At 38.3% G+C, this 13,113-nt stretch overlaps 3 protein-coding genes across 4 annotated transcripts; 1 reads left to right on the plus strand and 2 right to left on the minus strand.

Annotated features, from left to right (window-relative positions):
- Positions 1 to 122: 122 nt before the first annotated feature.
- On the minus strand, positions 123 to 4,837 carry LOC124632345 (synembryn-A). Of its 2 annotated transcripts, none has more exons than XM_047167145.1 (9): positions 4,500 to 4,837; positions 4,082 to 4,221; positions 3,523 to 4,000; positions 3,075 to 3,280; positions 2,848 to 2,986; positions 2,522 to 2,765; positions 2,064 to 2,278; positions 1,241 to 1,683; positions 123 to 1,011 (listed from the first exon to the last, which is right to left on the minus strand). In XM_047167145.1, exons 3-8 carry the CDS (start codon positions 3,895 to 3,897, stop codon positions 1,528 to 1,530), a joined length of 1,335 nt encoding a protein of 444 aa, XP_047023101.1. In that variant the 5' UTR covers positions 3,898 to 4,000; positions 4,082 to 4,221; positions 4,500 to 4,837; the 3' UTR covers positions 123 to 1,011; positions 1,241 to 1,527. The 2 variants fall into 2 exon arrangements, with proteins under 2 accessions (XP_047023101.1, XP_047023100.1); XM_047167144.1 differs by having other exon boundaries at positions 4,305 to 4,837.
- A 76-nt stretch (positions 4,838 to 4,913) lies between these two features.
- Positions 4,914 to 9,553, plus strand: LOC124632346 (NADH dehydrogenase [ubiquinone] 1 alpha subcomplex subunit 9, mitochondrial). Its single transcript, XM_047167146.1, has 7 exons — positions 4,914 to 5,092; positions 5,284 to 5,480; positions 5,620 to 5,843; positions 6,125 to 6,328; positions 7,873 to 8,034; positions 8,446 to 8,635; positions 9,276 to 9,553. The coding sequence occupies exons 1-7, from the start codon at positions 5,047 to 5,049 to the stop codon at positions 9,450 to 9,452; spliced, it is 1,200 nt and encodes a 399-aa protein (XP_047023102.1). The 5' UTR covers positions 4,914 to 5,046; the 3' UTR covers positions 9,453 to 9,553.
- A 1,066-nt stretch (positions 9,554 to 10,619) lies between these two features.
- LOC124632728 (40S ribosomal protein S10) lies at positions 10,620 to 11,923 on the minus strand. Its single transcript, XM_047167682.1, has 4 exons — positions 11,779 to 11,923; positions 11,383 to 11,595; positions 10,910 to 11,150; positions 10,620 to 10,682 (listed from the first exon to the last, which is right to left on the minus strand). Exons 2-4 carry the CDS (start codon positions 11,580 to 11,582, stop codon positions 10,647 to 10,649), a joined length of 477 nt encoding a protein of 158 aa, XP_047023638.1. The 5' UTR covers positions 11,583 to 11,595; positions 11,779 to 11,923; the 3' UTR covers positions 10,620 to 10,646.
- Positions 11,924 to 13,113: the final 1,190 nt, after the last annotated feature.

The raw sequence follows: 13,113 nt of genomic DNA on the forward strand, positions 1-13,113 counted from the left end.
TTTAAAGTAGTTTTGTTTCCTTTATTCCTGTTTTTTGAAAGGATGAGTTCAGTCAGTTCAGAGTGAGATCAGTCACTGAAAGAGAACTAGGTGTTAAACTATAAATTCAAACAAGATAATAATTTAGTTTCTAAATATAATTTATTTCATTAATAAATAAATGAATATCAAATATTAAAATCTTAGATTAAAATATTATATAAACACAATATTTCTAATACATTGGTGATAAGAAAATTCTTAGGTACATCTACATGGTTACTGATTCAATACCTACAAGTACTGAGATCGTAAAATTATCTAGTTCTCAATTTTCATGACAAATAAAGCTACTTGGATATAACTTTTTAGAACATTTTCATCGATGTTAGGTATACATATTAGAAATCAAGTGATTACCTAGTTTACTTTATATACCTAATAAGCTACATAGCACTAACACTACAATGATGGAATACTTTGATCATTCAGATTATTAATAATGAAATACATAATAATTACTACTAATGGCACAAAATATATGACATTATGACTTAGGCCACTACAGGTCCCTATGTCAGCTAGTCACAACAAACTTTCAATAGGATACTATTCAACTTTTCACTACTTAGAAATAGAATCTGATAGTAAAAAAATACATTACTTTACTTAATAACATTAAAATGGCCCTTGGTATTAAAAAAATCTTGAAAAATAACAAATAACAAATAAACTAAATATCACACAAGATTTTCATTTTAAAACGTGGAACCTTTGCAGTTGTTATAACTGTTATAAGTTCCTTACCTAAAGCTGATAATAGTATGTAAAAAAAAATCTTAATACCATTTTCCTATTCATATAAAGCTAAATCGATATTTTATACCTTCTGTACCCCACGTAAACAAGATCCGGCTTTCATTTGTTTTTAAGAAACAAGTAAACATCATACCAAAATGTATGTTAATTCAATAAAAACTCTTTAATCTACCAACTATTGAATTTAAATTGAGGATTAAAATACTAAATACTATAGTTCGGCCATTCAGAGAATGCGTTCCTGACACGTCGCGATTGAACTGACGACGTAACTACATTCATTGATTATTGATATAATAATGTTGTTTTAATGCTCCTCAATTGTTAAAACGGTAAACAACCAGCAAAAATATTTTTATCGTAACTGCAACGCCATTGCAAAGTTACGTCGTCAGTTCAATCGCGACGTGTCAGGAACGCATTCTCTGAATGGCCGAACTATAACTAGAAGAAACTCTCTTACTGAAAAATCTCTAGATATCCCGAATGCCTAATTTAATAGCAAAATTTTTTTGGAAGTCAATTGAACCCATTTGTTCTCGACAGCAGCACAAGATTTTAATCAAGTGGTCTTACATTAATACGTGTCTGACGTCGCCAGGAAGAAAACGATTTTTCATGATCGCATCGTTTCGATACTCCTTCGTAAAACTTATACCATTCAAACAGTGAGCATCAGAGTTGTGATATGGTACGGCGTGTTAGAATCCTCGAGACCATCGCACTCGCTTAGGACTGCGGTCTATTGGGCGGGTGTTCCCTGAGCTCAAGCACGTGTTCGACGGCTTGCGGGCGCCCATCCGGGCCTATACGAGCAGGCTTCATCACGCCATCCGACACCATCTTGTCGAATAAGTTCACCAATTTCATCGCTTCATATTCTTTCTGTAAAAGTAAATATGCGAATTAATATTTAAAACTGTAACGAAATAGTGAAACGTATTATGAGTCTAATTGGATTTGTTCTAAGTACCAAGGCAGCATTGACAAGACTTTATTGTAATTGTCCTTATTCAGGGGCAACTGTATGCGTAAATAAATTAGGTATGAGAGGTATTAGGAATGATTCATATACTTATAATTTCCTTATGATCCTTGTATATATACATATTGCGAAGTAACTTTGGTTTGTTAAACTATAATGGTAAAATAACTGTATCTAAGTACGATTCAGAACATATCAACACATGTTATGAGGGATAATTGTAGAATAATGTAAGTAATAGACATGAACAATTTTCAGAGTCCAAAATGTCTGTGCGTACCTGTTCGTCAGACATTCCCTCGAAGGGATTGATGCGTGGTGGTCGCGTGCAGCCCACGACGGGGTCGATGTGGGGCTGAGCTTCCAGATACTCCTCAGTATCCGAGTCATCACTGCTGGAGGAGTAGTCGCCGCTGCGCCCACCGCTGAGCAGACCCTTCTGGGCCAAGTGGCCCGCCGCGTTGCCGAAACCGGTGTATTTCACCATGCGACCCACTGGAAAAAGTCACAGTTCTAAACATACTATAAAAGAATTCCAATGCTGGGTGGAATTGGGCCATATCATAAGGGGAAAAAAAATAAAAAAGCATTTAGGATGTAGCACTGAAAAAATATAAAACAATCACTTTAACATGCTTAGTTTATCTCAACTTTGACCTCATTCAAATTGCAAAAAAAGGGTAAATACTTTCATCAATATTTTGATAATCCAACAATTTAATTCATAAATCCACTTACCCTTTTCCTTGCACAAGATAAACAGAAACTCTGCAACCAAGTCTCTAACAGAAGAGATTGGTGTTGTCAGCAGCCTGCAAAGCTGGTTCCTCAGAGTATTGCCCTTCTCGGGCGGTCGGGACACGTCACGCAATGGCGGCAACACCACTTGACGGAGATATTTCCTCTGAGAACGACAACCGCGGGAACTCTTGTTCAACACCGTCAGGATTGGGGACAGATTCTCATACTGATTCTTTGTACTCTGAAAATTCAAAATTATAGACATTTACAATGATTAATCTTGCTGAAAATTGCCTCAACTAAATAATATAATGAAAACTTACTGTAGTAATGGTCAGCCTGTATTGTAACAAAAGTATGAGTGCCTGCAAAGCATCCATGTTTCTGCCATCAAATTCATATTGTGCCTTTTCACCAGGGGTCAACTCTGGTGTCAAGAAGGGGTAAAACATTGGTGGGACACTGAAAGAGATGATAAACACATTTTTATTTTAACTTACTAATGAAGTAACCAATAAAGTGTTGAAAAGATCTACAAAAAAATATCTACCTTGTCAGCAAATTAGCGATATTACTGCGCAGTTCCATTAACTTTTCCTCGCTATAAGTATGAGCATACAGCAGGGCAGTCATAACCGGCATCAACTTCAAGTACATGGCCTCCTCCACCTCATCAGCAGGCTCCTCGGAGCCAGACTGCAGGATCAGGTTAAACTGGGTCTTGAGGATCTCACAGATGATAGCTTGCTGATTGTCCTGAATAACAATGTAATTAATGTTTTGTTCACCAGACAATTTTGAGGCAAAACTATATACTAAACTTTAAATCTATTTATGATATCACTTTTTAAAATAATAGCTTGAAGTTGTTAGTCCACTGAAAACACACATTCAAAAAGGTCACATCATGAGTAATGTGGATTGTTTTAGCCAAGTTAAAAGGAAAAAGCTAAAAACACATCATCCGAGTCAATTATATTAGACTTAGTATTTGTTACCTGTAGAAAGCAGTGGTGGGCTCCTTCAACCAAGCCACTGCTGCTAGAAGCCTGGTCCTCAGCCTTGCTGGAAGCTTCGGTCAATATGTCATCTAGACAATTTATCAAATACTCCATTCCATGTAGTTCATCCTTGATTTTAGTTTTTATGTCATGTCTTAAAGCAGTCAAAATGAACAGCAACTTCAAATCAAACAGCATAATTTCCTCCTTGAAGGGTATATCTTTGTAGATTCTAAGCCTGGCTACCAAACCCTGGGCTATGGAAGTATGGGCACAAAGGGCTCTAGCCACTTCACTGTTGTATGTCAAATTACAAAGACATTTGAGCGCTTCAACCGCCACATCCTTCTCTATGAGATCCAGGGGCACCATAGACTCTTCATCAAGTGCTTCAAAGTTGTACAGCCCAGCTCTTTCTATGAGTGTCGTTATCCATCTTTCACAAATCAAATTTTCAAGATCTGACTTGTCACGGCTGTAATATTAACAAATTATTAATACAAATTGACATACCTTTAAATAGCTCTACAATTTCAGTATGTGGACAATCACAAACCTGAGCACCCTAATAGTGGCTAAACAGAGTGCGTGAACTGGTGCAGATGACTTATCTTGTAAACGTTGGAATAGAGCTGTCCACAACAAAGCTCTCTGATTCTTTTCGGCCAAACTTGGAAAATTGAAAGCATTTTCATTCTGAAAAATGAAAACAGGTAAATACGTCGAGTTTATTAATTAAGTCGGCTCCTTTGATTCTAATCTAATTATGCAACCCATACATTTTTCAGAAAATGTTGTAAAATTTGGCGGACGTCTTCTACTTTATCATTGGCACTGAGGATTTCTATTTCACGTTCTTCCATTGTTGGAGTATCTTCTCTCGTCTTCTTCTGCTATGCACTTTTACCTCATAAACTATGTATTTGTCCTTACGGGCAAAGGTATAAATAAATGAAATAATCAGAGAAACATACAAGCGTCAACTCTTGAAGAGGAAGTAATTAATTATTCAAATAAACACTTCACAAAACCCAAAAAATACTTTCGAGTCAATGAATGGATTATCTTTAGCAAACATGAATGACAGAATTGACAGGACAGCTCAAACAGAATGACAATAGACATTAACAAATTCGTTGACAGCCCATTGAGAGACATCTAAATGAAATCGTTTTCCATTTACTCTAGCCGGTACACGCACATGGCAATGTGTAAGCGCCGTTTTAGCCAAAAGACGTCCACGGCTGGACAAAAGCTTCCACCAGATTTGCCACTTTGCGATTTTGTAGATCGTCCGTCGATCTAGTGCGGGTATGTGTTAGCAGTAAATAGACTGGCTGGTCTATGATGTCAGCCAATGTCATTTACATCTGCGACAGCGACAGCTGTGAAGCAAGTGTCAACTTATAGAATTTGACGTTTATCTGCGACTGATTGAATTTGTGATTTTGATTCTTTTCTTTCCCTTGATGGGAATCGAATACTTATATTTATAAAAAGCACTGTATTATTGGCCTGAAAATGGCAGCTGCTGCTCTAACAGGTCATTTCGTCACGAAAATCAAGCGTAAGTTTCGATGAGCATCATGGAACTGTTTCCATTTGCTGAATTTACTCTTACATAATGTGGTTAAAAGCTCGTAGAAGTGTTAGTTACATTTGAAAATTACATGTCGTTGTAAAATTACATGAATTATAATAATGCGCAGATAAGATAGGAGGTGACACTGATTTGAACTTCTGTATGACGAATTTCAGCTGGTACTGGATCTCTGGGCGTTGTTTACATCAAGTCGGCCGCATACAGCTCGGATGGCAGTAAGCCGAATGTGGCCGCTTACAAGAGAGGTACTGGCGGCCGTGCCAGCTTCAATGGGATTGTAGCAACTGTGTTTGGTTGCACTGGATTTGTGGGGCGTTATGTGATCAACAAGCTGGGCAAGTGTGGAACACAGGTAAGATGTTTAATGTTTGTTATGACATTTCAGAAAGGTTATTTATGTTTAGTTCAATCAATGTTTTAATAAAGTGTAACTGTGCGTTTAAATATTTTTCCCTTTTTTTTTAATTTATGAAGGCAAAACTACATTTCAGCTGATCCTGCCCTACAGGGGTGATTACTATGATGCTCAGAGATTGAAGGTAGCCGGGGACTTGGGACAGGTTCTCTTCACTCCATTTGACCTCCGCGATGAGGAGTCCATTGCTAAGGCAGTGCAGTACTCCAATGTTGTCATCAACTTAGTGGGACGGGACTATGAAACTAAGAACTTCAAGTACAAGGATGTTCATGTGGATGGCCCTAGACGTCTTGCAAGGTAAGAATAATTTATGTGTTACTTTGTTTCCTCAAATATTATATTGCATTTATTTTACCTCACCTGCAGTAGATTAATAGTTGAATGAGTATAAATTTTCTATCATTAAAATTAATCACTCCATCATTTAGTACTTATTTTTAAACAACAACCATTTACACAATAAGCACATAAAACTTAAATATTATAAACATCAATGTATCTCTTGATAACCTATTTTTTTAAGTCATTGGTTGACAAATCATTTTATTTTATAAAAACTTGTGTTTATTATTCCACAGAATTTCCCGAGAGATGGGAGTAGACCGATTCATCCATGTATCTTACTTGAATGCATCCCCTAACCCTAAACCGCTGGTGCTGATGAAACCATCCAAGTACAAGATCAGCAAGTACTGGGGAGAGTGTGCCGTACGAGAAGAGTTCCCGACAGCAACCATAATACGTGCCTCAGACATCTACGGTTCTGAAGATAGGTTCTTGAGGTAAGGATTATTTTTATGAAAATATATTAATGTTAAAAGAAATCATGCTAATTCTTTTTACTCCATTGCTTTAAATTTTAAGTGAATAAATTGTACCCAAGGACAGGCCCGCCGTAAGCGGGCGTGCATGGCGTGCACCGCACGCGGGCGGCACGTCCTAGGGGGCGGCAAATCGAAATATCTTTTTACCAATTATTTCATTTCAATATTTCCGAACACAGCAATAGCGCTAAGAATATTACTTACACTGCCGGTTTCAGTAGCATCTGTTGAAAAATCACTTTCAAAATAAAACATTTTTAAAAACTATTTAAGATCAATAATGCTCCAGCAGAGACTAAGTAATTTAGCTATAGTTTCAATCACGGACGTCAGTAGCGGCGTAAAGGGGAGGCGGGGGCGGTCCGCCCCGGGTACCACGTCTAGGGGGCGCCATCTCGGTCGGCACATATCTGCACGACCAGGATGGCACGGGCAAAAGGGACCATCCACGGAGAGTGCTTTTGTAATCTGCAAAGCCTAGGTTCACTACCAGTCGCAGTGCAGGTCCGAGACACGCATCGCCACGGGACTGAGCGAGGTGACACAGTCCGACTGTCAACCCTCTCCACTCTGAATTCTTTAAAGTTAGAAAAAAAGCGCTCGCTTCGCTCGCGGTTCTTTCTTTGCACGTTTTAATTTATTCTGCGCTTACTTTTTCAGTCCTCCAAAAAGTTGAGGCACCGAAGTGACAAAAATCACTGGTGCTCGCTTCAGTCACGGTTTCTTTGGGTACTTTTGTGTCCCAAAACTCAAAAAATTTTGCTCTCGCTACGCTCGCGGCTTTTCCAATTTACCTATAGTGCTTTTTTTTTACCGCTTTGGGTACTTTTGTGCCCCAAAACTCAAAAAATTTCGCGCTCGCTACGCTCGCGGCTTTTCCAATTTACCTATAGTGCTCTTCTTTAACCGCTTTGGGTACTTTTGTGTCCCAAAACTCAAAAAAATTCGCGCTCGCTACGCTCGCGGCTTTTCCAATTTACCTATGGTGCTTTTCTTTAACCGCTTTGGGTACTTTTGTGTCCCAAAACTCAAAAAAGTTCGCGCTCGTTACGCTCGCGGCTTTTCCAATTTGTCTATAGTGCTTTACTTTAACCGCTTTGGGTATTTTTGTGTCCCAAAACTCAAAAAAATTCGCGCTCGCTACGCTCGCGGCTTTTCCAATTTACCTATAGTGCTTTTCTTTAACCGCTTTGGGTACTTTTGTGTCCCAAAACTCAAAAAATTTCGCGCTCGCTGCGCTAGCGGCTTTTTCCGATACTTTCTTTTAATTTGCTGGGGTATTTTTGTGTGCTTAACGATTTTTTCATTTTTGACAAAGCCCAGTATAATATGTAGTTGTAGGGCGGCATAATCAGTTTTGCACGCGGGCGAACAAACTGCTAGCGGCGGGCCTGCCCAAGGATAAGGGAAATTGAAAACTGTCACTTAATTTAATTATTTACACATATTTATAAATCATCAGGAATTAAAGCAGTTGTAAATATTTATTAATTTGATTACAGATCTTTTGCCTCGGTTGCGCGCATTAATGGAGAATATTTGCCTTTGTACAAGAATGGTCAGGAAACTATCAAGCAGCCTGTGTTTGTGTCTGATGTGGCACAAGGAATTGTGAATGCTATCCGTGATCCAGATACTAAATGCCAAGTATACCAGGCTGTTGGGTAAGCTTTTTAGTACACCTTTATCCTTAGAACTTTATTTCAGTATTGCATTACTATGTTGTTTTGAAGCAATCAGGCATACTTATGGTGATCAGTTTCCATCAAGTTGAAAATCCTGTAGAGTAGAAATAGCAATACATAATTGTGCAGCAACTTGAAACTCACACTAATATATTCAATTGATTTGTGGGTGATTTTTATTCATTTCAAGAAAAAATTTACTCTGATCATCATCATCCTCTAGTTCATATCCCAATTTTATATATATGCTGCTTCCATACTCTCCTACCTGCCACCATCTTACAGGTAACATTCTTGCATTAAAAGTTTACTCCTATATAGCTGTAGCAGTAAACAAACTTTTCTTATAATATTATTTCTTGTTTATATAAAACCCAAATTTATTTACAGACCTAAAAGATACCTGCTGGCAGATTTGGTCGACTGGTTCTACGGCCTGATGCGCAAAGACGAAAACTGGGGTTACAAACGCTACGACATGAAATATGATCCTATTTTCTTCCCTTTGAAGGTTCTGTTTGTCAATCTGATTTCACCTGCCTACCCATTGGGCGGTTTGCACTGGGAGGGACTCGAGAAGGTATTATTTTTCATATTTTCGACTATTTTAGATGCATAAAATAGCTGTCGCAGTAGGATTATATTCATCCGCCTGCCTTACGGCTAGCCCTTATCAAAAATAGATCTGTTTTGAAATGCGGCGGTTCGACGGTTCAGTCGGATCGAATGCAGCTGAATACAAAAGCGCCGGAATTTATTCGCATTTGTCATAAACAATAGTGCTTGCACTGATCAATTCTCAATTTGTTACCGAATTAAATAAATAATCTTATACTTGAGTTCGAATTAATCACCTCTGCATGTAATTTCTTGCAACGTACCGTCAGAAAGAAAATGTTGAAAGGTTTAAATTAAGGAACAAAAATTGAATGCATGACTGGTAGCAGGAAATTCAAAATAAAATGTCTTTTTTGTTTTACCTAATTTAACATTCTTAAAGAATCATTCGCGGTAATAATGTTTTTTTTTAAGTCCTTCACACACTTTATAATATGTAATCGCATATAATTATATTTCGAATTAAAATTTTATCGGACTATATTTGAATTACAAAATCTTTATAATGACAAATTGACAATGTATATTGAAAAAGAGAATTATACTAATAAGTATGTCGGTAGAAGTACCTAATTAATGGCTATTTTGTACTTGTTTTACAGGAAGCTACATCTGACGTAGTCGACGAAAGCCTCCCAACACTGGAAGACCTTGGCGTATGTTTGACGAGCATGGAAGAGCAGGTGCCTTGGGAACTGAGGCCATTCCGTGCTCACCAGTACTACATGGCTAAGCTAGGAGAGTTCCCAACACCACCAAACCCTAAAGTTCAATCCTAATTATTGACTTAATAAAATCATGTAAAATTATAATTATTACCAACTGTGAATTTTACCTAGGGAACTGTGTAGAATATTTTGAATAAATTATTTTCTGTTTCTTTCGGGATTTTATTCGTAGACAGATCTCGTAATACTTAATGGCGGGCTGCAGCTAAATCCTGTCAGTAGCAATTCAACAGCTGCTTAGAGCGTTCAGTACATAGGTACCTGTGATACCCACATTGGTATCTTCGAAACAAAAGTGTTACAGGGGTAACACAGGAAAATTTCCTAGTTGCCAGGAAATCTACCTATTGAATAGCGATACTAGCTTCTGATGCGACATATAGGCTGTTGTCTCTTCAAGGATGAAGAGATTTTAATTAGGATTTTTTTGGTTTTGTTGCCTAACATGGCCCCTTGGTAGTGATTTAATTTTTTTTCAGTAGACTTCCCATATTCGTCTCCAAATATGTGAAGTATCTTTTTATAAATTGACTAGCTTTCGCCCTCGGTTTCACCCGCGTCCCGTAGCCGGATGGTGACAAAAACTATATAAACTAAACTATTCTAAAACCTTCCGGGTCTAAGTTAGGTACCTCCCCTCTAATTTTCAGCCAAATCGGTCAAGCCGTTTTCATGTTATGTCGTGACAACGGAAAGCGGGTTTCATTTTTTTATATAGATTTATTATTGAGTACAGAAGTACTTTTTAGGGTTCTGTACGTCCGTTATCCCAAAGGGTAAAACGGGACCCTATTGTTTTCGCTCCTCCGTCCGTCCGTCTGGTCACCAGGCTGTATCTCATGAACCATGATAGAGCTGAAATTTTCACAGATGATGTATTGTTGCCGCTATTATAACAAATACTGAAAACTCAAACAAAATAAATATTTTGGGGGGCTCCCATACAACAAACGTGATTTTTTTGTCCGTTTTATAAATCAGTACGGAACCCTTCGTGCGCGAGTCCGACTTGCACTTGGCCGATTTTTTCTCATAACTCATGAATGGCAAATTTTATATGGCCTTACATATTTGTTTTGTAGATATTTATAACAAATTAACAAATCAAAGAAAATATAGAACTATTTCAGTTGTTCATGAGTTAAGGTGTTAATAACACTAGTATTAACTAGATGGAAGGCTCTCCGGCCATTGTGAGATATAAATAAAAGACATCAATTTAGAATGTTATTTTATTATACTTAATTAAGGTGCAGGCCTGCCACGTCCAAAACCTCCTCTCTGAAGTCAAAGAAAAATGGACATGTTAATAATTAAATTTATTCGCTTATATTTAAGAAATAGCATGCCAAATTAATTGATGTTGATAGCAAGTATTCAGTCTATTTGGAAACAGACATATTTACCATAGACATAATGTTTAAAACATTTGCAATTTTTTTTTGTGAACAATAGTTCACAATAAGTAAGCTAGCAAATAAGTAGGCTACTAATCATATCGAACTTACGAATTCAAGATCAGCTGAACCAGGGCCAACATCAGCCTTCTTGTCGTGGGCAGCTGGTGTGGTGGGAGCCCTGCGGTACGTGGAGCGGTCCTCAGCGGAGCGAGCGGGCGCGTCGGGGCGGCCCACGGCGCCGCGGCGGACTGTCTCGGCGCGCACTGAGCGCTTGAGGGTCGCGGGCACGATTTCAGGGGGCAGGTGCAAGAAGATCCTCAGGTACTCAATACCCTCGTTGGTAAGGTACCTAAAACATAGTTGTAAGTAAAATTTCAAGTAATTCTGCTATCATAAATCTAAAGACGTGTGAAGAAAACATGTAGTCTAAAAAATCAACGATGTGTCTTCTTCAATAGAACAAATTGGAAACATTTTACATTTAAAATGTTTCCAATTTGTTCTATATATATCTTTGTATAGAGACCAGAACCAAATTGAATGTAAACAAATCTTGGTTAAGCTTAAATGCAAGTTCTTACCAGTAGAAATGCCTCCACGCAAACTGTTCCTTGACGTATCCTCTGGATTTCAGTGACTGCATAGCCTTAATAACTTGGAGGTTAGGAATCTTCTCCAGATCGGGATGTTTGGGCGCATGGTAGTCCTTCTTAGCTACCATGACACCCTCTTTAAAGAGGTATTCATAGATCGACACACGATTCTGTTTAGGCATCAACATCTTGAAGCACTACCTAAAACAAGACACAATATTAGCACTTAGGTTATCTTAATTTTGTTCCATCACTTTTCGCCAACTAAACAAAATAACGATGGCACATGGTCAACGAGTCACAGAGATTTTGAAATCTTGCTCTAAAACATTATTATTTTCTTAGATTACATAAATAAAATCAGATTTCTACATCTGTTAGTACCTTCCGCCTATTTTGACAAAAGAAAAGGAATCGTCCAGTTACGTTTGACAGTTGACATATCAGTAGTGTTCCAAATTCATGTTTTTGATCAAATCTAATTTTTAGCATTTAGCTTAGGCGATAACCATAAATCGACTAAGTAAATTAAGAACAACATTTTTTTTATAGATTTACTTGCTGATGACAATTCAGGATAGTTTAAATATAGGACAATAGGATTCAATGGGGCAAAGCAGTTTTGGTACGAAAATAGTAGATAGGTATTGTGAAAATGCCTAAGGGTCAATTCCCACTGAAAGAGCAGCGGCCGGCAGCGGCCGTAAGAGCACGGAAAATGTAAGAGCGCGGCGCGGTGCGGCGCCGCGCGGCGCCGCGCGGCCCGCCGCGCTCGCGCTCAATCCCTTGCAATTACGGCCGCTGCCGGCCGCTGCCGGCCGCTGCTCTTTCAGTGGGAATTGACCCTAAGAAGGTGTTAGTTTCCTCGTCTCGAGATGATTTTTTTAAATAGTGGCTTAAAGTTATAAGGCGAATAAAGTTTGAACCTAATGGTGGATCCAGACTCTTGCGAGGCGCCTCCTAAAGGCTCTCGGCACGAGTCTTGGTGAGCGGAGGCTGCAAGAGTGCTAGCATCCACACTCTCCAATTTATTTAGTTGCTTGCTACGTCTAGTACAAAATGAACGTAGTTGAAGTGACTGTGTAATCTATTTTATGATCCTTCCAATATAAGCGCGTAAGGTGCGCGCGTATTCACTCGGCAATAGTCAACAACTAACAGCCAGTTTCATCAGAAGTAAAAGTAAAAGTAAGAGTCAAATTCTTTTTTTCAAGACTAAAGTAACAGCAAAACGAATAGAAAAAACGTATTTGACCGTTACTTTTACATTGACATTACTTTAGCTTTTACCTTGACTTTTACTTTTGATGAAGAAATTGGCTGTAAGTGAGCGAGCGGGAGAGTGTGGTTAACTCCCTCGCCTCACCCTCTCGAGTCTTTTGACTCGCGCTCGAAAAATCGACAGAAAGCGGAGTGCCAGCGAGGTGAGGCTCTCGCGTTCCCTCGTATCGCCTCGTGGAGAGTGTGGATCGGCCATAAAAGCTGGCTGAAAGTTTAAGCATTTCAACGATAATTGAAAACCATATAATTATTAATTTGATTAAAATATATAATGTGTCAATGTCAAAATGCTGTATGTTCTAAAATTTTGTATCAATACGAAATCATTCAGAAGAGGACTCTCAGAAGAAAATAAATTAGGTGAACCAAAGCAAATTATAATTAACGGAATTTGAAATAATTTTGGTCATGAATAATATATTGATACGCGCCGCGTTA

This window comes from Helicoverpa zea, chromosome 8 (assembly GCF_022581195.2).
Source record: "Helicoverpa zea isolate HzStark_Cry1AcR chromosome 8, ilHelZeax1.1, whole genome shotgun sequence".
In the NCBI taxonomy this organism is placed as follows: domain Eukaryota; kingdom Metazoa; phylum Arthropoda; class Insecta; order Lepidoptera; family Noctuidae; genus Helicoverpa; species Helicoverpa zea.

Bases quoted from the DNA above. Each gene is read 5' to 3' on its own strand.
- LOC124632345 (XM_047167144.1), bottom strand. From the start codon at position 4,388: ATGGAAGAACGTGAAATAGAAATCCTCAGTGCCAATGATAAAGTAGAA. The intron at 3,281-3,522 runs GTAACAAATACT...ATTGTTATTCAG, and splicing joins CCCACCACTGCTTTCTACAG to GACAATCAGCAAGCTATCAT. The intron at 2,766-2,847 runs GTAAGTTTTCAT...TTGAATTTTCAG, and splicing joins ACAGGCTGACCATTACTACA to AGTACAAAGAATCAGTATGA.
- LOC124632346 (XM_047167146.1), top strand. From the start codon at position 5,047: ATGGCAGCTGCTGCTCTAACAGGTCATTTCGTCACGAAAATCAAGC. The intron at 5,481-5,619 runs GTAAGATGTTTA...ACTACATTTCAG, and splicing joins TGGGCAAGTGTGGAACACAG to CTGATCCTGCCCTACAGGGG. The intron at 5,844-6,124 runs GTAAGAATAATT...ATTATTCCACAG, and splicing joins GGCCCTAGACGTCTTGCAAG to AATTTCCCGAGAGATGGGAG.
- LOC124632728 (XM_047167682.1), bottom strand. From the start codon at position 11,582: ATGTTGATGCCTAAACAGAATCGTGTGTCGATCTATGAATACCTCTTT. The intron at 11,151-11,382 runs GTAAGAACTTGC...ACTATGTTTTAG, and splicing joins GCGTGGAGGCATTTCTACTG to GTACCTTACCAACGAGGGTA. The intron at 10,683-10,909 runs GTAAGTTCGATA...CTTTGACTTCAG, and splicing joins GTTCAGCTGATCTTGAATTC to AGAGGAGGTTTTGGACGTGG.